Consider the following 25298-nt stretch of genomic DNA (forward strand, 5'->3'; position numbering starts at 1 on the left):
TCGGGGCAGGTAGTTGAAGCTGTAATCTTAACTTCTTTGACATTTGTCTGATAATAGATAAGACCCCTTGCAGAAAGGGATCTGCCCCAGGCCCGTGTGCTGAGGGATCTGGACAGACAAGCCTTGCTGGATCTCCTTCCCTGAGACCAGGCAGGCGAAGAGTTAGATGTGAGGTAACCAGCGAAGCTGTGTCTCATCTCAGTAGCTGTTTCCTGATGGTTAGAATGTCCCTCTGAGGCTAAAAATACTTGAAGCTGTATTTAGCTTCTTCTCACTGTACTAAAAACCCAGGTACCAGGGGACTTTCCCTGGAGCCACTCAGGCGCACTAATGGAGGTCCTGCATCCTCAGCAAACCCAGCTTCATTAGCAAATCATTTGCATTGTAGATTTATTTATTTATTTTGGTTTTCAAGGTAGGGTCTCACTCTAGCCCAGGCTGACCTGGAATTCACTATGTAGTGTCCAGGGTGGCCTCGAACTCACAGTAATCCTCATACCTCTGCCTCCAGAGAGCTGGGATTAAAGGCGTGTGCCACCACGCCCAGTGCATTGTAAATTTTTTTTGAAATTTATTTATTTATTTATTTATTTTGAGACAGAGAATGGGCATACCAGGATCTCCAACTACAGCAAACGAACTCCAAATGCATGCACCACCTTGTGCATCTGGCTCACGTGGATCCTGGGGAATCAAAGCAGGGTCCTTTGGCTTTGCAGGCAAGCGCCTTAACTGCTAAGCCATCCCTCTAGCCCTTTATTGTAGTTTTGATCCCCACCCCCTGTTTTCAAGATGATCATAGGAAGAAATATTCTAAAAGGGGGAGGGGATCCATCAAGATTTAGAAGGGGACTAAAGAGTAACTTTACCTCATGATTATGCCATTGAACTCATGAATATTCATAAGAACTTTAAAAAAAACACAGTAAAGAACTGCTATTCTTCCTCTGTACCTCAGCCTACTCCAGTCTTTCTCTGGTGGTAATATCCTTTGTTCTGTTTTGCTAAATAAATCCTTATCCTATGTCTCTCAGCTGGCTTCATTCCTTTGTGAGACAAGAGCTAGAAGTGTTCACCTGGCATGCGCCACCTTGTGTATCTGGCTTATATGGCTTTGCAGGCAAGTGCCTTAACCCCTACCTAAGCCATCTCTCCAGCCCTAGAGAACTTTTTATAAGGACTGGAGATGTAGCTCAGCAGTTAAGGCACTTGCTTGAAAAGCCTGATGGCCTGGGTTCGGTTCCCCAGTACTCAATAAAGCCAGATGCATAAAGTGGTGTGTGTATCTGGAGTTTGCAGCAGCAAGAGGCCCTGGTGCAACTATTCTCTCTTTCTCTCACTCTCTCTTTCTTTCCTTGCAAATACTAAATAAAAATACTTTTAAACCATTTAAAATTAACTGGTAAATGTATGTAGTGTTTCCCTGAGTTCTCAAGGACTTGACCAAGGGGCTGTGGGAAGTCTAATTTGTAGGCAGGCAGTCAGAAGTTCTGGAGGTGCAGACTTGTGATTAGGTCTGAATTTGGAGCAGTTTAGGGAAGGAGACCTTAATCTATGGGATCTGCCACTATCTCTGGTGGATGGTGTCAGAACTGAATTGAATTCCAGCATGCCCAGATGATGTCTGCGAAATTGCTTGCTTATTAGTGAGGAGACATTGTCATAGTTTGGAGAGTCACAAAAGTGACCTGTGCTGTACTTAGTATGAGAAATTGAGTCAGTTTTTCCTACACAGATAGGAAAGAGAGAGAACGGAAGAGGATAGAGGGGTTAGAGGAAGGAAAGAAAAAAGGAAAATAAGGGAAGGAGGAAGAGAGGAAATGAAGGAAGAAAGGAAGGAAAGAAGGGAGTTAGGGAGGAAAGGTGAAAGGGAGGAAAAAAGGAAGGGAAGGAGGAACAAGGACAGCCAGGCATTAGCTGGTGGCAGTGGCAACGTACCTCTGGCCCTACTCCATCATACTGGCTGACCTTGCCAGCAGCAGGGCGGCCCACTCGTGGGGTGTGATAGAAGGATGCCTGTTGAATGGCCACCATCAAAGCATTTTTCTGAACAGCTTGGCATGCAAGAGTCACCTGCATATTTTCCGCTCCTGAGTGTAACAAGAGCTAAGGAAGAAAATGTGAAAAACATTAGGAATTGTTCCCATACATAAAGAAGCAAAGGGCTGGGGAAATGGCTCAGTGGTTAAGGAGCTTGCCTGCAAAGCCTAATGACCAGAGTTTGATTCCCCAGTGCCCATGTGGAGCCAGATGCATAGGGTTGGCACATACATTTGGAATCGTTTTGCAGCAGCTGGAGGCCTTAGCGCGCAGGTTCTCTCTATCTGTCTTCTATCTCTCTCTCTGCTTGCAAATAAATAAATAAATAAATTAATTAATTAATTAAAATGTTTTAAAAAGAGGTAAGCCAGGCGTGGTGGCGCACGCCTTTAATCCCAGCACTTGGGAGGCAGAGGTAAGAGGATCGCCATGAGTTCGAGGCCACCCTGAGACTCCATAGTGAATTCCAGGTCAGCCTGGGCTACAGTGAGACCCTACCTCAAAAAAAAATTTTTTAAAAAGTTTTAAAAAGAGGTGAAGTAGAGATTATCACTTACCCAGTGTGTAAACTCATCTATGAATTTAACTGCAGGATGTGCTGTGATCTTTGTTGATCAGCCATCAGACTGCATCCAGTCTCCTTAAGCAGGATTGCAACACAGACAGACAGGCAGCCTCCAGGCTACACATCCATGTGGTTTTTCCCTATGGTTGGCTCTGACAAAGTATATGGACTGCCACTCTTGCGAGCCAAAATTAGATTGCTGTCTTTGAAATGCGCATATATAAACAAAGAAATCCAAGGGGCAGGGGAAAAAGCACCACTTCAAAAGCTCAATGCAAAGGTGGTTTGCTGAATAGACTTCCTTTATAAAAATATTTTTCTTATATTTATTTGAAAGAGAATAAGGGGGAGGGCCTCTTGCTGCTGCAAATAAACTCCAGATGTACGCGCCACTTTGTGCGTCTGGCTTTACATGGGTGTGGGGGAATCAAACCCAGGCCGCAGGCTTTGCATGCAAGTATTTTTAACCACTGAGCCATCTCCACAGCCTCTACGTGTACTTCTTGTTCCTGTCTAAGTCTATGTGACATTGCAGTGTCTGTGGCTCAAGCCAGACCAATATTCACACTAACAAAGCAAGGCCATTATTATTACCAATGAAAGAAAGCACTTTTTTTTAAATAAATGGAAACCAAATTTACGTGAATTAAAGATCATTTTTAGGAACATTTAAACAAGTTGCTTTCTTTTACTTTAGCTTTTTTTTTTTTTTTTAAGCATTAGCTTCTTTTCTAAAAATTCACAGAAACAATTTACCTCAAGGATGGCTTCTTTGGTATAAAAACTAAATTTGCCAACTTGGTTCTCATCCACCTCAGAGATGGCTAAGACAAGGTGAGCAGGAGAATATCTGTAAGCAGAGAAAGAAGTGTGGTGAAGTGCTGTGTCAATGATCGAGCGATGCCAGTCCTGATGGCCTAGAAAGCACGGGACCAGATGCGGAACATTAACAGCAGCAGGGTTTCCATTCCGCAAGACCACATTCCAACTCCAGACTGGATGGCTCTGGAGTCTTCTTGGTCCTCACTGAACTCAGTATCCACAGTTTGGGTGATGGCGACCCTTCCTGTTTAAAGTCTTTTTGATACTTCTCTTATTTTCTTTTTTATCTTTCCTTTCCTTTCTTTCTTTCTTTTTTGTTTACTTTTATTTATTTATTTGAGAGCGACAGACAGAGAGAGAAAGAGGGAGAGAGAGAGAATGGGAACACCAGGGCCTTCAGCCACTGCAAGTGACCTCCAAATGCATGTGCCACCCTGTGCATCTGGCTTACGTGGGTCCTGGGGAATTGAGCCTTGAACTGGGGTCCTTAGCCTTCACAGGCAAGCACATAACTGCTAAGTCATCTCTCTAGCTCTATCTTTCTTTCTTTCTTTTTTTTTTAAACATTTTTTTAAATTTTTTATTTATTTATTTGAGAGCGACAGACACAGAGAGAAAGACAGATAGAGGGAGAGAGAGAGAATGGGCGCGCCAGGGCTTCCAGCCTCTGCAAACGAACTCCAGACGCGTGCGCCCCCTTGTGCATCTGGCTAACGTGGGACCTGGGGAACCGAGCCTCGAACCAGGGTCCTTAGGCTTCACAGGCAAGCGCTTAACCGCTAAGCCATCTCTCCAGCCCTAGACATCTTTAATAGCTCTCCGGGGCTGCATATGGCCTGGGAGCTCTGGTTTTGGACACCCTTCGAAACAGTGTTTCATTTTTGCTCGATCTTGGTTTTAGCAGTTATCTAAACATTCTCTGCACCCATGTTTCCTCTTTGGAATGTAGTTCTTTGTTGAGAGTTATGAGACTTTTGTCAAACAATTTTATATCTGTCAAGCTGTTTCCTCATCGATAACTGGGACTATCATCCATTGTAGAATGCTGACAAATATGAAATGAATAATATGCATGGGTGTGTTATCTTTAATTTTTAATTTATTTATTTGCAAGCAGAAAGGGGAGAGAGAGAGATAAAGAGAATGGGCACACCGGGGCCTCTAGTTGCTGCAAATGAACTCCAAATACATGTGCCCCTTTGTGTATCTGGTTTTACGTAGGTACTGGAGAATCAAACCCAGGTCGTTAGGCTTTGCAGGCAAGCTCATTAACCTCGGAGACATCTCTCCAGCCTGGATGCATTTTTTTAAGTGTAAGAAGACACCATGCTCATGTTTAGTGTATGTTGCAATTATTGTGACACTCCAAAGTGACAATTTCAAGGAATTACCACATGAGACCACGTCAAGATGCCAACATGAACCTTCCCTAGGGAGGGGTCCCCTTCTCTTGAAGCATCTCTGGGAGGACCAGTCACCTTGTGACCAAAACATAAGGACGTTTGGGCAGCTTGTGCAATTTGGTGAGTTCCAGCCAAAGCCAGGTGGGTCCTTTTGTGGCAGAAGTGTAAAATGGCATCAGCAGTTCCATCAGGAGACCCTTCGAGAGCTCGAATGGAGCTTGGCTCCAGATGTATAGTGCCAGTTGGCAACCTGGCCTCAGCCACAGCTGGGTCACTTCCTGCCTTGGGAACTGTGACACATTTAAATCCCACAGTGAGTTCTGGTCTTGTTTTAGCTAGTGGGGCAGGAGAGAGCATGGGATGTGGGCTGCCTCCAGGACACTATTTGTTAATATATGAAGACATTTTCAATTGTCAGGGACAACCCAGGAGTAGAGCTGAGGGGGGGGGAGTGTGTGTGTGTGTGTGTGTGTGTGTGTGTGTGTGTGTGTGTGTACTACTGGTATTAGTGGGCAGAAGTCAGGAACGCTACTGAACAACCTAACACATACAGGAATGCTACCTCTCCTCTCCTCTATGTAGCCTCAGAATTTCCAGGGTGCCAAGGTCGAAAAACCAGGGCCTATTGCCACTGTCAATGAATTCCAGACTACTGTGCCACTTTGTGCGTCTGGCTTTATGTGGGTATTGGGGAATTGAACCTGGAATGTCAGGCTTTGCAAACAAGTGTTCTTAACCCCTGAGTCATCTCTCCAGCCCCTAATTCTGTGTTGCTGTTTTCTTTAAATATAGAATGCTTCACGAAACTGCATGCCATCCTAGTGCAGGGGTCATGCTAATCTTCTCTGTATCATCCCAATTGTAGTATATATGCTGTCAAAGCAATTACTGATTCTGTTTTTAAATCTAGTTATCCCCCTCGACTGAGATATTCTTTTTTTAAAAAATATTTTTTTAAATTTATTTATGAGAGAGCAAGAAAGAGACAGATAGAGAGAAAGAGAGAATGGGCACACCAGGGCCTCTAGCCACTGCAAACAAACTCCAGACACATGTGCCCTCCTTGTACATCTGGCTTACGTGGGTCCTAGGGAATCAAGCTGTGGTCCTTAGGCTTCATAGGCAAACACCTTAACTGCTAAGCCATTTCCCCAGCCCTTGATTGAGATATCCTTTTGCCTCTCTTATTAAAAGAAAGAAAAGCTGTGTGTGGTGATGCACACCTTTAATCCCAGCTCTTGGGAAGCAGAGGTAGGAGGATTGCCATGAGTTTGAGGCCAGACTGAGACTACATAGTGAATTCTACGTCAGCCTGGGTTAGAGTGAGACCCTACCTTGAAAAACCAAAAGGGGAAGAAAAGAAGAAAGAAAGAAAGAAAGAAAGAAAGAAAGAAAGAAAGAAAGAAAGAAAAAAAGAAAAAAAGAAAGAAAGAAAGAGGAGAGGGAGGGAGGAAGATGGATGGAGCCAGGTGTGGTGACACACGCCTTTAATCCCAGCACTCGGGAGGCAAAGGTAAGAGGATTGCTGCGAGTTTGAGGCCAGACTGGGACTACGGAGTGAACGTCATGGCAGATAGACTATAAGGAAAGAATTTAGAAATGCAATTACACTTTTGTGTCTAGTAGCGACAGAAACCATTGGCACTGGTCATAACAGCATCTTCACTTTGACTTTCTTAAAGCTCACCTGTCTACCTGACCACTGTCCTCCAGCAGAGATGTCATAAAGACCGGAGGTGGCTGGTCTATCTTGTTCTTGGGTAATGCCAGCTCAAAGGGAACAGGCCTCAGGAACAAATGGAATTCTTCAAATCCCATCTCTTTTGCCAATTCCTTATAGAGTCTTAAAAAAAAAAATAAGGACATTTGTTAGTATTTGCTCCTGAACAGAAATTAAGCAGAGTCAAACAAGAATAAACCCAGCACTGTGTGAGGTGAACAAACCAAAAAGGTCCCCACTCCTGTTCTGGCTATGTCAGATACAGACGGCAGAGGCGAGATGTACTTGAACACCTCCTTACCTTTCATTTCCTCCAGACTGGCTTTCCAGAGCCCTCGTGAGGTGACCAGTGTTCACCATTTTCTCTCATAGCTCCTCGCAGCTGGCCCTTGGCCTCTCTTAGAACATTCACATTCTCTTGGGTCCTTGTGTTTTGCCTTGTGACCACCCTACCTCAGTCCTTTCTGGCTTTCAAGTTCTGGTGGGGGCGGGGGTCTAGCCTTGGTCCTTTTTGTAATCTACTACATCCTCTCCTTGTGGAATCCACCCAACCCAAGGCCCTGAAATCAGCCCATCCCATGTGAGAACCTGTGGCCCCTGTCTCTACCCTGACTCGCCTCTGAGCTCCAGTTCCGCATTTCCATGGCTTGCAGTGTGGCTCTGTTCAGACGACCCTCTGACAGCTCAGCCGTGCCTGTCTGCAATGCCCGCTCCTCACTTCCCTGTTCTAACCCGGTTCTCTAAGGAGTGGGCAGTGAAGACTGAGTTCAATCACACCTGTATTTGTGCACTAGGCTGCTGTGACATGTGACTAAGTACCACAGGAACACCAAATGCCCAGTGTCTGAAGCAGCAGAACTTCATTGTCCCACGGTTCTGGAGGCAAGAAAGCTGAGGTCACGGTGAGCAGGTTTTGAAGGGTGTGCTGGAAGGATCTGTCTATGTCTCCCGCCCTAGCTTGTGGACGGCCTCTCCCCATTGCTTCACATAGACTGTCCTTTGTGTATATGTCTGCGTCAATGTTCCTCTTATGAGTATACCAGCCATACTGGATACAGCCAAACTAATAACTTCAGTTTAATTTGATTATCTCTTTTAAAAAACATTTATTTATTTATTTGAGAGAGGCAGAGGTAGAGAGATTGTGAGAGAAAGAATGGGCACCCCAGGGACTTTGCCACTGCAAACAAATTCCAGATGCATGCGGTACTTTGTGCATCTGGCTTAACGTGAATACTGGTGAATTGAACCAGGGTTGTTAGGCTTTGCAAGCAAGCACCTTAACCTCTGAGCCATCTCTCCATCCCCTAATTTTATTATCTCCTAAAAAGACCCTGAATTCAAATAAGATCACATTGTGAAGATCTAGTGACAGACAGGTCTGGGGGATATGCACTTTGGGACACAATTCAATTCATAGCACGCCCTCTCCTGAGGTACTTTCCCTGGCTCATTTAGGAGAAAACAAAGTGTTTTCTTTTTTGAGCTCCCATGGTATTTTTGCTCTTGTTTTCTTTTTCTTTTTTCTTTTTTGGTTTTTCGAGGTTGGGTCTCACCCTAGCCCAGGCGGATCTGGAATTCACTATGTAGTCTCAGGGTGGCCTTGAACTCACGGTGATCCTCCTACCTCTGCCTCCCAAGTGCTGGGGTTAAAGGCGTGTGCCACCACGCCTGGCTGTTCTTGTTTTCTAGATGGGATTTCACTCTAGCTCGAGCTGACCTAGGACTCACTCTGTAGTCCTAGGCTAGCCTTGAACTCATAGTGATCCATTTATCTCTGCTTCCTGAGTGCTGGGATTAAAGGCATGAGTCACCAGGCCCAACCCATGGTATTTTTTTTTTTTTAATGAGCAGAATATCATTATAATTATACGCTACAGGTAATTTTTGCATCATTAACTGCCCAAAAGCAGTGTTAGAGAGGTCACGGTCTCCTGACTAATGGCTCCTGATTCTATTCCTTTCTAATTCCATGACCTCGGTCAAGTCCTTCACTTTTCTGCACCCCTGTTTCCTTGCTGCTGGACTGTATCTATCTCATAAGACACTCTAAGAATTCAGCAAAAGAACACACACAAAGTCCGGGCAGGTTCTTGATAATGGTTGGATGTCTGTTTACAAGGTCTCCTGAGGACAAAAGCACTATAGCTCACATGCGTCTGCAACAACCCTTCTTGGTTCCTACTCCTCCGGCTTATGGAACATGTCTACTTGAAGCCTTACCGTCACCGCACACAACTAAACTGGAGCTCGTTAACCGTTCTGACCTGCAGAGCCTCCAGACCTAGGTGTTACCACTAACTCATCCTCTCCTGCCCCCAGGCTCTCTGCTAATCAATTTCAGTACATTCAAGAGCAAATTTAGCCAGTATTTCTAGAGGCCTAGAATGACTTGGGCCCTGCACCAAATGCTATGTCTTGAGTGGTCCCCAAGTTCATGTGTTAGAAATTAATCCCCGATAAATATTGCTGACAGGCAGGACTTTTAAGAGATAAGGAGGTTGTGAGGGCTCAGGTGTTATTGAGGATGTGGGTTAGATAGTGTGTTCCTGATAAGATAAGAGGACTTCTTCCTTCTCTCCTTTGAAAAACAAATTATTCATTTATTTACTTATTTATGAGAGAGAAAAGAGAAGGGTATACCAGGGCCTTCTGCCACTGTAAACAAACTCCAAGGATGCTCCACTCTGCATCTGGCTTTAGGTGGGCATTGGGAAATTGAACCTGGGATATCAGGCTTTGCAAGCAAGTGCCTTTAAGCACTGAACAACCTCTCCGGCCCCTTCTCTCTCTTCTATCTCTCCTCCATATCCTCCTTCCGCTCGTCCTCTTCTTCCTCCTTTCTCCCCCCTTCCTATGCTCACAAGCGAGGGCATACTCTATTGCCCTTGGTCTTCTGTCTTGGGCTGATATCAAAAGAAGGGTCTTGGCCGATTTGGCCCCCTTTCGCTCTGGACTTCTCAGCATCCAGAACAGTTAGAAGTAAGCCTCCAGTTTTTTTTATTTTTTGCGGGGGGTAGGGTCTCACTCTGGTCCAGGCTGACCTGGAATTACTGCCTCCCGAGTGCTGGAATTAAAGGCGTGCGCCACCACGCCCAGCTGCAAACCTCCACTCTTTGTAAGTTACCTAGCCCCAGACATTCTGTTAAAGCAGCACCAGGTCACGGGATACCATGATAAACAGCCTGGCAGGGCTTGCACATTCAAGGAGCTTATGCCAGCAGAAAACAGTGACAAGTCAATATTTGGTGTCTAAGTCAAAGGGCGTGTGCTGGGTCGAGAGGAAACAGGGGTGTGACTTGGGAGGACCTGGCCCTGCTGAGTAATCCAAGAGGAGCACAGGGTGTCTTAGAAAAAGGAAGGAACAGCTGAGCTAGGGGATCTCTTCAGCCACTAGAAAAGGGATTCTGGCTGCCCTCTGGGCGCAGAGGCACCCGGCTTGTAAGCAGCGAGAGCTTGGGTCTGCGGCTCGCTCTCTGTACTCCGCGGGGGGAGCGCCCCACCACTGACCCGGCCAAGCCCGCGCTGGCCACGCTCATTTCTATCAGGCGGTGGCGCAGGGTCAGGAGCTCCAGCAGCTTGGAAAACGTCTCCAGGAACGGCGGCCGGGAATCTTGGCTCCGCTTCTGTCCTTCATCTGTGGCAGACTTGAGAGCAAGTAGGCCTATCTCCTCCACAAGAAACGGATCGCCCATCACTTTAGATGAAAATAGCTGAAAGCAAACCAGTCATTTAAAAAAAAAAAGGAAAAAGAAACTTCATATATGCTCAAAAAACAATAGTGTTAGTGACACACGTCCTGGTCCATATGCCCCGGGCTCTCTCCCAGATACTAATAGCCATTGCTACCTATTAGGATTGTTGTAGAGGTTAGGGTTGCTAATATACGCAAAATACTTTTGTCATCATTTACCATAAATGTGATCGTGATTATAAATGCTTCAAGTCTAAACATAGAAATTGGAAAAAATCTTAATAGAACTAGAAGTCTCATTTTAAGAACTATTTTTCGTCAGGCATGGTGGTGCATGCTTTTAATCCCAGCACCCAGGAAGCAAAGGTAAGGAGATTGCTGTGAGTTTGAAGCCAGCCTAGGACTACAGGATAAGGTCCAGGTCAGCCTGGGCTAGAGTGTGAAACTAGCTAAAAAAAAGAATTATTAGGAGCGTGAATAGCAGTTTTTAAACAAACCATTTAAATTTTGGATTTAAAATGTTCAAATATTTTCACATATGTCAAATCACTTTCATTTTTATCAGATTATTCTCCCTTAGCAAACCTGAAACAACCTTTAACTGTGTTGTGCGTCCATGCGTGTGTGTTTGGGATTGAACTCGGGGCCTCATAGAGGGTCACATTCCCAACCCTCTTTTTATTTATTTTGAAACAGTATATATTACTAAGTGTCCCAGGCTGTCCTTGAACTTGTGATCCTGCTTCCTCAACCATGTGGCCGGATTTATAGGCCTCCACCACTGAGCCTGACCTGCAAAATCTACGTTTTCCAAGCTTACTCAGCACCACCAGAAGTAACTTCAGCTGCCCAGTGCCAAGTTCTGCAGTTCCCCAAGACCCCCACCTGTTCAACAGTGCTCCTTCATTCCTGGCCAGTTTCCAGTGGGATATTCACGGAGCCTTTACTGGCCTACTGTGGCGGGCATCCCTGCTCTGACATCTTTGCTGTCCTCTATGGTGCCCTTCCCAGCAAGAACCCAGATTGGGGCGCCTTTATTAGCTTTTCTTGGTTTGGTTCCCCAAGTTGCACCAGCTCCCTTATCTCTCTACATTATCTACCAAAGGACTTATTTATATGACATTGGATTTCTGGTTCTGAAAAACTTCTAATGTGATAATGCATGTGTGCTGAGGGCAACACCATCTCTATTTCTTTTTAAAAATGTTTTCCTTATTTATTAGAGAGAGAGCGGCAGAGAGACAGATAGACAGTATGGGTGCACCAGGGCTTTCTGTGTCCGCAAAGAAACTCCAGACACATGCGCCACTTTGTGCATCTGGCTTTACATGGGTATTGGGGAATCAACCGAACCGAAGCCATCAACCTTTGCAAGCAAGTGCCTTTAACCCCCTCTCTATTTCCTAGTACAAAAGATTAGTCTGAATATTGAACATTTTGGGGCCCACATTTGAATACATTTTAAAAAATAAATAAAGCTATGGTACCAAGACAAAACTAAACAAATGTCCCGGATGCTCACTAAAATTTATTAGAGAATTTCCAAAACTTCCTTAAATATGGTGCCTTGAGACAGTGTGAGTGTCCCAGATGCTCACGACAGTTTAGTAGAGAATTGTAGAGAGCTTTCTTAAATATGGTACCATATTTAAGTATGGTATGAGACAGCATGAAAAGAATCCTCATTAAATGGAAAGAGGAATGGTTCATAACTTGGAGAAAACTCAGTTTTGATTTATACCTCACACATCATACACATGTGCACACATTCCAGTGAAATAGTAAAGGAGTTAAATATTTTAAAAATTAAATCAAGCCCTAAAATTGTAATAAAATAAGACAAATATGAAACATCTGTATGGAGATTTTCTTTCTGCATTTAGGCAGGCAGATGAAGTCACAAAGGAAATGGTCAACAGATTTGATGATATTAAAATAAGAACTTTATGTTAAAATACCAGACAAATAGCCAGGTGCAGGGGCATGCACCTTTAATCCCAGCATTTGGGAAGATCACCATAAGTTTGAGGCCACCCTGAGACTGATCAGCTTGGACTAGAGTGAGATCCTACCAAAAAAAAAAAAAAAAAATCCCAGAGAGACAAATAAGAAAGTTATTTGTAAAAAATATGATAGACAAAACAGTGAAAGTTTGTTTTACCTCAGAAAAGCTCATGTAAGTGGATAGAAATGAAGTAAGTCTCCAACAGATAAATAAAAACAGGGAAAGAGCAAAACTTTCACAAAGTTTTAGCTGGGAACAAAATATATGCAAGAATATTCTCAATAAATAGCAAGGAACTATAAATTAAGAGCATAAGACCATGCTTCGTGTACATGCAGGTATCAGTTCTATATGTTTACCTAGTACTATATATAAATCACTATAGCAGAACTGACCCCTTCTCCATTAGCTGATAACATTATATAAGTTGGCACAACTCTTTTGGAAAACAGTCTGCTAATGTGCATCCAAGATTTAAATTTCATTTCTGCAGTCCTGCTTCCAAGAATCTATCAAAAGGAATCAATTCAAAATATGGAGATAGCTATAAACACAAGGATGTTTTAGTTTGCTTTTCTGTGTGGGTATGTATGTATTTGTGTGTATTCAGTGCACATGTATGTGCATGTGTACGTGTGTGTGCATGTGCAGGCACAGTCTTTAGCATTGTTTTAAATTTAAATTTTTATTTATTTATTTGCAAGGGGAGAGAGAATGGGCACACCAGTGCCTCTTGCCATTGCAAATGAACTCCAGACACATACACCACTTTGTGCATCTGATTTTATGTGGGTACTGGGAACTCAAACCCAGGCTGTCAGGCTTTGCAAGCAATTGCCTTAGCCACTGAGCCATCTCTCCAGCTCAGCATTGTTTGTTTTTTTTCTCAAGGTTGGGTTTCATTGTAGCTCAGGCTGACCTGGCACTCAGTCTGTCATCCTAAGCTGCCCTTGAACTCACTGCAATCCTCCTACCTCTGCCTCCCAAGTGCCAGGGTTAAAGGTGCGCATCACCATGCCCAGCTCAACATCTTTTTAAAATTTATTTATTTATTTCAAGAAGAGAGAGAAATAGAGAGAGAGAGAAGAGAGACAGACAGAGAGAGAATACAAATACAGAATGGGTGTACCAGGACCTCTAGCCACTGCAAACACACTCCAGATGCACGTGCCACTTGTGCATCTGGCTTACATGGGTACTGGGGAATTGAACCTGGGTCCTTTGGCTTCACAGGCAAATGCCTTAACTACTAAGCCATCTCTCCAGCCTCCAACATTTTTAATAATCATGAAAAATTAGAAAACACTTGGGAGCTGGAGAGACGACTCAGCAGTTAAGGCACTTGCCTGCAAAGCCTCAGGGCTTGAGTTTGATCGCCCTGCAACCACCACATAATGTTTACGGTGGCCGAAGGCCCTAGTGCACCCGGTGTCTCTCTTTCTGTCTTCTTCCCTTTCTCACTTTCTCAAATAAATTATAAAAATATAATACTTAAAAAGCCACTTGGATGTCCATCCTAAGGAAATGGTTAGAGAAGTTATGATTCACCATTAAGGATATTACATGGTCACAAAGCTGACTATAAAAACCAGTAGGGGGCTGGGCTGGAGAGATGGTTTAGTGGTTAAGGGGCTTGCCTGCGAAGCCAAAGGACCCTGGGTCAATTCCCCGGTACCCTTGTAAGTCAGATACACAAGGGGGCACATGCTTCTGGCGTTCATTCCAGTGGCTAGAGGCCCTGGTGCACCCATTCTGTATTTGTCTATCTCTCTTCTCTCTATTTCTTTCTCTCTCTCTGCTTGCACATAAATAAAATTAAATCAAAAAAATTTTTTAACAATCTAGTAGAAGGGCTGGAGAGATGGCTCAGCAGTTAAAGACACTTGCTTGCAAAGCCTGATGGCCCAAGTTCAACTCCCTAGTACCCATGTAAAGCCAGATGCACAGAGTGGAGCATGTGTCTAGAGTTTATTTGCAACCATACACACTTTCCCTCTCTCTTTCTTTCTGTCCCTACTTCTTTCTGTCTCTCTCTTTCTCAAATAAATAAATAAAATATTTTTTAAATCTAGTAGAAAATTTGAAAACATATGATATAATATTAACTGAGAGAAATTGAAGGTAATAATGTATGAAATGTTTGGTCACATCCTATGCATATGAGAAATACTTGGATTTAGCAAAACAATAATGTGAGTGCATTTGAGTGGCCTTATTTACTTATTTATATTTATCAGTTTTATAGTGCTAGGGATCAAACCTGCACCTCCCTCCCTCATTGAGGTACTTAGCCCTCTTTTGACTTGCAAAACAATTTGAGTCAGAATCTTGCTCACACTGGCCTGAAACTCACTCTGTAGCCCAGAAAAAAACCTTACATTTGTGACCTACCTACCTTAGCCACCCAAGGAGCTGAGGTTACAGATGTACACCACCCAGCTTTCGAGTGATTTTATTCAGATTGTATTTTAGCCTTGCCTTTCCACTTTCATTAAATGCTCTATAAACTTATTTTGCTCAATTTAAAATTAACTTTTAGATGAATTTAAGTTTGGGCAGGAGGGGAGAAGACAAAGGACCAGGTAATTTGGCAGGTGGTGCCCGTGAGAGCTCCGGAGTCCATATGGCAAATGCCCCCACTGGGCCAGCTCGGCCTTGGTAGCCTTAATGGAAGCAAAGCAGGATTTCAGTGCAATTGCAGGCTCCACACATGTCGTTGGGCACATCTTTAGCCATGAAGCACTGGAGAGCTGGGCTTTACCAACCTTCCGGCTTACCTCCACCAATGTCTCCCCCAATACACAAGCATACTGTGTATTGTCAAAATGCCAATGAGAAATGAGAAAATACTTCTCACATGCTTATGTAATCCTCCGTTTAATTTTAATTATAGCAATATCCTTATAAACTAGAAACTCTGTCCAAAAAGAATCACGTGAAAATATTGGCAGGTCCTAGGGCTGAGCTCTGTCCCTGGCCAAATAGAGGGGAACGGAGCCAAACAGCCAAACATAGCTAAACAGTAACATCTGGAAGGAAACGTTCTCTTCGCCAAGGACCCAAATGTCCCCTGCAGAAAGAACCCACATCTTTCTGGAGTTGTGCACTGTACCAGGCCTCAGGCTGGTTCGGGGTGAGCCACAGGTCCAACGCCAGCCGCAGGACGCGTAGCTCCAGCAGGGCGAGCCCACTGGGTGACGTGGGCTTGTGGGCACGGCGGACCTCGCACAGCAGGTGCTCAAGGGCTTGGGGGACGAGCCTGACCAGGCTAAGAGAAGGGTGGAGCTCCAGTGGGTGAACAGTTTTCAAAGTTGGGCTTGAAAAAGAAGAAAAACAAAATGGTCATCTTACACAATGGAGAAAATGTTTCTGGAGATTCTTTTTTTTTTTAATTTTTTTTTTTGTTTATTTGACAGCAACAGAGAGAGAGAGAGAGAGAGAGAGAGAGAGAGAGAGAGAGAGAGAGAGAGAGAGAGAGAGAGAATGGGCACGCCAGGGCTTCCAGCCACTGCAAACGAACTCCAGACGCGTGCGCCCCCTTGTGCATCTGGCTAACGTGGGTCCTGGGGAATTGAGCCTCGAACCAGGGTCCTTAGGCTTCACAGGCATGTGCTTAACCACTAAGCCATCTCTCCAGTCTTGGAGATTCTTGAATTATATATTTTCTTTAAAAAATATTCTCATTTATTTGTGAGCAGAGAGGGAGAAATGGCTGCTGCAAACAAACTCTAGCCACATGACAGCTCTGTGCATCTGGCTTTATGTGGGTATTGGGAATCAAACCTGGGCTGTCAGACTTTGCAAGGAAATGTTTTAACCACTGATCCATCTCCCTAGCTCTTGGATTCTCTTTCTTTTCTCTCTCTTTTTCTTTCTTTTTTTTTTTCCTCTGGTAGAATCTCACTCTATCTCAGGCTGACCTGGAATTCACTATGGAGTCTCAGGGTGGCATCAAACTCACAGCAATCCTCCTACCTCTGCCTCTTAAGCACTGGGACTTAAGGCGCGCACCACCATGCCCGGCTTGAATTCTGTTTCTAAAGATCAATAATAAAGAGCTGGAGAGATGGCTTAGCGGTTAAGTGTTTGCCTGTGAAGCCTGAGGACCCCAGTTCGAGGCTCAACTCCCCAGGACCCACGTTAGCCAGATGCACAAGGGGGCGCACACATCTGGAATTCGTTTGCAGTGGCTGGAGGCCCTGGCGCGCCCATTCTCTCTCCTTCTCTCTATCTGCCTCTTTCTCTGTCTGTCGCTCTCAAATAAATAAATAAAAATATTTTTAAAAAAGATCAATAATAAAGCTGTATAGGCCAAGACCATTTTCAGGAACAGGGAGCTTAGCAGGATTTCAGCAAGCATCCAGGGAACTAACTGAATTCTACAACCTGTGCTTTGTCTTAATACAAACCCTTTGCAATAGAAATAAATAGGCATGTATGCTAATTGCCCAGTAAGAATAAGATTAAGACTAGACATGGCAAAAGGCCAACATTTCAGCAACCAATATCCAGTCAAATAGCTGAAGAAAGAATAACTTAAAAACATAAAATGAGGGCTGGAGCAATGGCTCAGAGCTTAAGGCACTTGCCTGCAAAGCCTAAGGACTCAAGTTCAATTCTCCAGTACCCATGGTAAAGCCAGATGCACAAGGTGGCACATGTGTCTGGAGTTTGTCTACAGTGGCTAGAGGCCCTGGAGTGCCCATTCTCTCTCTTAAATAAATAAATAAAATATTTTTAAAAAAATGATTAAGGAGGCTGGAGAGATGGCTTAGTGGTTAAGCACTTGCCTGTGAAGCCTAAGGACCTCGGTTTGAGGCTCGATTCCCCAGGACCCACGTTAGCCAGATGCACAAGGGAGCGCACACGTCTGGAGTTTGTTTACAGTGGCTGGAAGCCCTGGCGCGCCCATTCTCTCTCTCTCTTTCTCTCTCTCCCTCCCTCTCTCTCTCTCTCTCTCTCTCTCTCTCTCTCTCTCCTCCTTTTCCTCCTCCTCTCTGTCTGTCACTCTCAAATAAATGAAAATAAAATAATTTTAAAAAATTTTTAAAAAGAGGCAGACAAATGCAGTGTAAATAGTTGAAGAATGTTGGCAAAATAGAAACATTTGGGTTTGAAACTATGTGGTGATAGAGGGTTTCTGTTTGTGAAATGTATGTATTAAAATAATAAAACTGGGTTGGAGAGATGGCTTAGTGGTTAAGGTGCTTGCCTGTAAAGTCTAAGGACCCAGGATCAATTCCCCAGGTATGCACACATGCAAAATAAACCCAATAAAGAAATGGACAAAGCCAGCACTGATAGGATTCTTGTCTGTGGGCAATTCTTTTGGGAGCAGAGGAGACAGAAGTCAGGGGCCTTTCTTCTTAGAGCTAAAGACCAGCAATGTTTCCTTTTACTGTGCAAATGGGACTTTGCTTAGTCCTCGATTAAAAAAAGAAATACAGTCCTACGTTTGGAAAGGAGCCTCATCCAGCCAGTGACACTAGCTGTGGAGAGCATTCTGACAGCTTTTAGCATCCACATAGCCTTAGTGTGATCTGCCAAAAGCCATTTCCTGAGAGCCGATTCTTGCCATAGCAAGATGTATACACAGCTGGTGTCTCAGGTTCATTACCATAAAAAAAATCAATCCCCACAAAGGTCTATGGGGAAAATGGGGTTCTGTGTCTGGAACTTCCCGAGCTCTTTTTAAAGAAATGAGATTGTTTTTTGACGCAAACTCAACAGACTGCCCCCCCCTTTTTAATGTGAGAGTGAAAGAGTGTGAGAGAGAGTGAGAATTGGTGCACCAGAACCTCCAGCCACTGCAACTGAACTCCAGACACGTGTGCCCCCTTGAGCACACGTATGACCTTGTGCACTTGCATCACTGCATCTGGCTTATGTGGGACCTGGAGAGTGGAACATGAGTCCTCGGGCTTCACAGGCAAGTGCCTTAACCACTAAGCATCTTTCCAGGCCCCCCACTTTTTTTTAAATGTGAGAGAGCGAGAGTGAGAGAAAGAGAGAGAGAGAATTGGTGCACCAGGGCCTCCAGCCACTACAATCGAATTCCAGATGCACGGGCTCCCTTGTGCACATGGGCAGCTTTGCACACTTGCATCACCTTGTGAGTCTGGTTTAGGTGGGACCTGGAGAGTTGAACATGAGTCCTTAGGCTTTGCAGGCAAGTGCCTTAGCTGCTAAGCCATCTCTCCAGCCCAGGATCTCAGCTATTAACTCTCACAGTACCCTGCCTCTCCCCAATCCTATCATGACAACTTCTTCCATAAAGACTCTTTAGTGCACACACTACCAAAACACAGGGCTGCTTCTGTGTCCACATCTCCATCCTCACAAGTATACGTTGGATGTTGAGGGAAGCCAGCCATTCTCTCCATCCACTTGGAGACAATAGGCAGATTGCACCCTGGGGCTGCTCAAACCAACCTGGAGCCTGTCACCACTTCAGTCCCCCCAACCTCAAAGACCAAAAGGCAAGGGAGAGGAAATGGAACTCTGCTCTTTAAATGGGTGATGTCACCAAATAAATCCTCAAGAACCTCTTTATTGACACTGTGAGAAGAAAAAACAAAATTCCACTTGAAAGTCTTTGAGGCACTTCTAGGTTTAGAATGGCCTTTTGTGCATTTCAAGAACAACTGTCCCCGCTCCCCCATGGGACTTTTTCCCTCTTTTTGTGCTCTGTGTGTATGTACCACAGCATGTGTGTGGAGGTCAGGGGACAATCTCAGGTGTTGGCCCTTGACCTCTACTTTGGCTTAGGCAGGGGTCTCGCTCATGCCCACCATGCTAATGTAAGCCATGCTAGTGGCCTGAGCTGGGGGGCTCTCCTGATGCCACCTCCCATCTCACCTTAGGGTGTCCAGGATTACAGACGATAGCGCTGCCGCATCTGGTGTTTTACATGGGTGCTGGAGATCAGAACTCAGATCTTTGGGCTTGCCTAGCAAGTGCTTTTACCCATTGAACCAGCTCCCTGGCCCTCCTCAGAACTTTGTAAGGAAGTGATGGTCTGGCACCCAATGATACCAGTTTCAATTTTAGCCACCTCTTCTTTATTATTTATAAAGCACGATAGAGGTCTAATATCTGGAGGACTCTGTCTTCTGGAGCTTTTAGAAATGTCTCTCATTTTCCCAAAACCTTTAGTGATGTTTTAAAGACTAGTATTTAAACAATTTTTTTTTTTTTTTTTTTTTGGAGGTAGGGTCTCTCTCTAGCCCAGGCTGACCTGGAATTCACTATGTAGTCCCAGGCTGGCCTTGAACTCACAACCATCCTTCTACCTCTGCCTCCTGAATGCTGGAATTAAAGGTGTGCACCACCATGCCTGGCCTAAGACTGGTATTTAGACCCAACATAGCCCTGGACCCACAATCACCCTAGAAGACTAAATGTAAAAATGCCTAAAACTTACCAGCTGTTGTTGATGGAAATTAGTTGATTGCAAATTACATTAAGGGGAAGCCCAAATGTCTTATGGTTGTCTGAACAATCCTCTCGCCAGAGCCTCTGGACATACTCCCGTTGTTGCTCCAGCTGATGGGAGAGCAAAGTAATTATGAGTCAGGTTTTCCCATGAACCTCAGCTATGAACCTCGCCGTGAGTTCGAGACCACCCTGAGACTACATAGTGAATTCCAAGTCAGCCTGGGCTAGAGTGAGACCCTACCTCAAAAAGAAAAAAAAAAAAAACAACCCTCCAAAATATTTATTTATTTGCAAGAAGAGAAAGAGAAAGAGAGAAAATTGGCCCACCAAGGCCTCTAGCCAGCACAGATGAATACACCAGACGCATACATCACTTCCTGCATCTCGCTTTGGTGGGCACTAGGGAATTGAACCCAGGTCATTACCTTTGCAGGCAAGGTCCTTAACCACTGAGCCATCTCTCCAGCCCTCCACTCTTTTTTTTTTTTTTTTTTAAGAACAGGGTTTCTTACTGAATCTGAAGCTCTTAGATTTGGCTAGACTAGCCAGCAAGCCCTAGGGATCCTCCCAGACCTGGGATTACAGATGCATACTGTCACACACAGCTTTGACATGGGTGCTTGATATCCACACTCAGGTCCTCATGTTTGCACAGCCAGCAATGCACCCACCAACTGAGCCATCTCCCCAGGCTGCAGACATGGTTTTGAAGACTTGTTTATCATGAACCATGCTGCACTAAGAAAGGCAAAGGGCAATTTTAAGGGGCAAAACTGAAAATACTGTTTTTTTTTTTTTCCTGACAAATAATTCTCTAAACTCTAAGCCAGATGTGGTGGTATAATCCTAGAACTCAGGAGGCTGAGTGAGAAGAAATGCCATGTATTGGAGGCTAGTGTGGGCTATAAAGAAAGTATCCAGTAGTACCTTGTGTCGAAAAATATACAGGGGCTGGAGAGATGGCTTAGTGGTTAAGGCACTTGCCTACGAAGCCTAAGAACTCATATTTGAATCTCCAGGTCTCACATAGCCAGATGCACAGTGATGCAAACACGCAATGTCACACATGCGCATAAGGGGGCGCACACATCTGGAGTTCGTTTGAAGCAGCTGAAGGCTCTGGCATGCCCATTCTCTCTCTCTGTCCCTCTTTCTCTCTGCCTGTTTCTCTCTCAAAATATATATATATTTTTTAAAAGGGCTGAAGCCGGGCGTGGTGGTGCACGCCTTTAATCCCAGCACTCGGGAGGCAGAGGTAGGAGGATCACTGTGAGTTTGAGGCCACCCTGAGACTGCATAGTGAATTCCAGGTCAGCCTGGGCTAGAGTGAGACCCTACCTCGAAAGAACCAAAAATAAATAAATAAATAATAATAAAGGGCTGGAGAGATGGTTCAGTGGTTAAAGGGACTGGCTTGCAAAACCTGCATACCCATGGTTGATTCTCCAGCACCCATGTAAAGCCAGATTCACAAAGTGGAGCATACATCTGGAGTTTGTATGTGTGTAGTGGCAATAGGCCCTTGTATGCCCACTCTCTCTCTTTCTCTGCAAATAAATAAATAAAATATTTTTTTAAAAAATTAAATGATGGAGAATGGAATTTCAAAGGGGAAAGTGGGGGGGGAGGAAGGGTATTGCTATGGGATTTTTTTTATAACCATGGAAAATGTTAATAAAAACTAACTAAATAAATAAATATTTTAAAAAATTAAAGCTAGGGCTGGAGAGATGGCTTAGCGGTTAAGCGCTTGCCTGTGAAGTCTAAGGACCCCGGTTGGAGGCTCCATTCCCCAGGACCCACGTTAGCCAAATGCGCAAGGGGGAGCACATATCTGGAGTTCATTTGCAGTGGCTGGAAATCTATCTGCCTGTTTCTCTCTCTGTCTGTCACTCTCAAATAAATAAGAATAAACAAAAAATAGTTAAAAAAAATTAAAGCTAGATGTAGTGGTTCACAGCTCTAATTACAGTACTCCAGAGACTGGGGCAATATTACCATGGGTTCAAGCCTAACCTGGGCTGTAGTATGAGACCCTGTCTTAAAAAAAAAAAAAAAAAGAAAAAGAAGGAAAAAGAAAGAAAGGAGTAAAAGAAGCCTCTCTTTATAGGGCGGGGGTGGGGAGGGAAGGTCCAATCCCAACCAAGCTTCAGAGCCCTTCACTTCCCGTTTGCGTTATTCCCAGCTTTTCCCAAGAGGACATTGATGTAATTACTTCTCTCGGTATCCCAGAAATAGGCACAAACATTTCCACAGTTTTAAACATTGATGCCTTGGGAAGATGTGTCTTCAGTGTCTTCATTAGTGATGAATGTGATCTCATAAAAACCCAGGCCCTTGGTTCCTTGTGGACCATTACCTGTAATTAGGGCTAGAAACTCCCCGTAAAACTGTAGCTGGGCCAGCCATGGTGGTACATGCTTTTAAGGCCAGCCTTTAATCTCGGGAGGCAGAGGTAGGAGGATTGCCATGAGTTCGAGGCCATCCTGAGACTAGTAGTGAATTCCAGGTCAGCCTGAGCTAGAGCAAGACCCTACCTTGAACCCCCCTGCCTCCCCCCCTCAAAAAAGACTGTAGCTGGAATTGGAATGCAGCCATACCAATGACCTTAAATGAAACTCTACCTAGAAAACCCAGATTCTGGACGTGTGAGGCAAGGAGAACATTACTTTCATTTCCAGCTCCTGTTTCCATACTCTTTTCTTTTTATTTCTTTAAATATTTTATTTATTTATTTGAGAGAGGAAGAGGCAGATAAAGAGAGAGCGCGCATGAGGGAGAACATACAACATGACAGGGCCTCCAGCCACTGCACACAAACACCAGACACATGCACCACACTGTGCATCTTGCTTACCTGGATACTGGGGAATAGAACCCAGGTCCTTGGGCTTTGCAGGCAAGTGCCTTAACCACTAAGCCATTTCTCTAGCCCCATTTTTATTTATTGATTTCAGAGAGAGAGAGTATGTGCATACCAGGGTGTACCTGGAAATGAACTCCAGCCACTTTGTGTAGCAGGCTTTACATGAGTAGTGGGGAATTGAACTCAGGCCATCAGGCTTTGCAAGCAAGTGCCTTTAACCACGGAGCCATCTCTCCAACCCTCCATCCTCTTTGCTTATGCAGTATTTAAAACCTTGCTCTGGGCTGGAGAGATGGCTTAGCAATTAAGCGCTTGCCTGTGAAGCCTAAGGACCCCGGTTCGAGGCTCGGTTCCCCAGGTCCCACGTTAGCCAGATGCACAAGGGGGCGCACGCGTCTGGAGTTCGTTTGCAGAGGCTGGAAGCCCTGGCGCGCCCATTCTCTCTCTCTCCCTCTATCTGTCTTTCTCTCTGTGTCTGTCGCTCTCAAATAAATAAATAAATAATTAAATAAATAAATAATTTAAAAAAAAAAAAAACACCTTGCTCACCTGGTGGTTAAGGATGGCCCGCACTAGCTGGAGGTGAAGCCTCAGGCAGGTGCATTCATCTTGGTAGGCCTTGACGAAATAGGGGTGGCTGAGATCAAACTTGGGGCGCCGGTGCATGATGTCAGTCATCACCTGTGCTAAGGTGAACCTCTCCTCAGTGTCCAACGTGTGCTGGTAGGCTTCAAAATAACTATCAAGAAGCTGGGGGGGGGGGAAGATTTAAGTAAGTTTGATAGGAGACAGCAAAGGTAGCCCTGGGCCCAGAGAAGAAGACGGGAGGCCCCATCTATGGCCTCAGCTGGAGACACAGCCCTGAGCCTCTGGTACTAGCAGGTCCCATGTGGACAGATGCAGCACCTGTGATAGCTGGGCAGCTAGTAAACCCCAAAGTAAGGAAGACATAGAAAGAACACACGTTTTGGAGCCAAAAGAACTGGACTTGAGTTTGACTTTGTGCCTCTGTCTCTTCTCGCTCTGCTCTCTGCAAAGAAAAGGAGCGCTGCATAATTAATGACATTCTTCTGCGAAAATTACAAGCTCCAGTGAGATGATGGATGCATTCCAAGGTTCTTCACCACATGTTTGCCATTCCTAGAAGAAGCCCACCCCTCTTTCCTTTGTCTAGCTCCATCTCTTGTTAGGACCACTTGCTGCTTTTTGCTTTTGGATGAGAGAGAAGTTACTGTGCAATGCATCTTTCATCTCACATATACACACTGTAGTCAATTGATTTGTTTCTTAAAATTAGTATACAAAAATAATGGGCTTCCTGATGGCACTTTTATTCTGTGCTTTTTAAAAATATTTTACTTTTATTTATTTGCAAGGAGAGATAGAGAATGGACATAGCAGGGCCTCTATCCACTGCAAACAAACTCCAGATGCATGCACCAATTTGTGCATCTGGCTTTATGGGGGTACTGGGGACTCAAACGCGGGATCATTAGGCCTCCCTAGGCTTTGCAGGCAAGCACCTTAACTGTGGAGCCATCTCTCCTGCCCTCCTTTCCTACCGCCATCCCCTCCTGCTGAAACTCTTCCTCCCCCTGGTGGGCCCCTTTCTGTTTTCATATCATATGTATTTTATTACTGACTTCCCCCCTTCCCCAGTCCTCCTTAAGACACCCCCTGCCCATGGTACCCTTTCTAGGTTTATGACCTACACACCCCCATACACACATATATAAAAATTAAAAGTGAGACTTCTGAAATGGCTTAGCTGCTAAGGCATTTGTCTGCGAAGCCTAAGGACTCCGGTTCAATTCCCCAGGACCCTTTGTAAGCCAGTTGCATAAGGAGATGCATGTGTCTGGAGTTTGTTTGCAGTGGCTAAAGGCCCTGGCACACCCACTTTCTCTCTCTCTCTCTCAAATAAATAAAATAAAATAAAATAATTAAAATTTCCGGGCATGGTGGTGCATGCCTTTAATCCCAGCACTTGGGTGGCAAAGGTAGGAAGATCACTGTGAGTTCAGGGCCAGCCTGAGACTATCATAGTGAATTCCAGGTCCACCTGGGCTAGAGCGAGACCCTACCTTGAAAAAAAAAAAGAAAACAACCAACAATCAAAATTTAAGATGGGTATATGAGCCAATATGTGCAGTGTCTTTCTGAGTCTAGGATACTTTGGGAACAATTTCCATTCCCTTCCACTTTCCTAAAAATGTCATGATTTCATTTTGTTATGGCTGAATAAAACTTCACTGGGCATATGTAACGTGTTTGCTTCATTCACTCATCTGTTCATGGCTGGCTCCATGTCCTGGCTGTTGTGAACAGTGGAGTCCTGAGTGTGGGTGAAGAGTTCCTCTGTGTTCCGACAGAGAACCCTTTGGAAATGTGCTCAAGAATTGTATAGCTGGGTCATAGGCTAATCCTGCTTTTAGGGTTTTTTTCCTAAATTAATTTATTTTGACAATTTAATACATATATGTAATGTGTTTTGATCATATTCACCCTCATTATATATTTTTTTTAAATATTTTATTTGCAAGCAGAGAGATACAGAGAGAGAGAGAGAGAGAGAGAGAGAGAGAGAGAGAATGGGCGCAACAGGCTCTCTAGCCACTACAAATGAACTCCAGACACATGCACCACTTTGTTTATTTTTATTTACTTGAGAGCGACAGACAGAGAGAGAATGAGGCAGAGAGAGAGAGAGAGAGAGAGAGAGAGAGAGAGAGAGAGAGAGAGGGCA

At 44.5% G+C, this 25298-nt stretch overlaps 1 protein-coding gene and 1 non-coding gene across 2 annotated transcripts in view; both read right to left on the reverse strand.

Annotated features, from left to right (window-relative positions):
* The window catches only part of LOC101610720, a 212631-nt gene that overhangs the window by 106549 nt on the left and 80784 nt on the right, over window positions 1-25298 (reverse strand). The window contains exons 17-23 of the mRNA XM_045155548.1: window positions 23102-23302; window positions 19673-19794; window positions 15337-15565; window positions 10061-10263; window positions 6518-6673; window positions 3362-3455; window positions 1969-2106 (exon numbers count right to left, since the gene is read on the reverse strand). Of these exons, the coding sequence (XP_045011483.1) occupies window positions 1969-2106; window positions 3362-3455; window positions 6518-6673; window positions 10061-10263; window positions 15337-15565; window positions 19673-19794; window positions 23102-23302 (1143 nt within the window). The remainder of the gene's footprint in view (window positions 1-1968; window positions 2107-3361; window positions 3456-6517; window positions 6674-10060; window positions 10264-15336; window positions 15566-19672; window positions 19795-23101; window positions 23303-25298) is intronic.
* Window positions 5613-5715, reverse strand: LOC123462483. The gene has a single exon (XR_006638302.1). It is a non-coding gene; the product is annotated as a U6 spliceosomal RNA (small nuclear RNA).

This window comes from Jaculus jaculus, chromosome 7, assembly GCF_020740685.1.
Source record: "Jaculus jaculus isolate mJacJac1 chromosome 7, mJacJac1.mat.Y.cur, whole genome shotgun sequence".
In the NCBI taxonomy this organism is placed as follows: Eukaryota; Metazoa; Chordata; class Mammalia; order Rodentia; family Dipodidae; genus Jaculus; species Jaculus jaculus.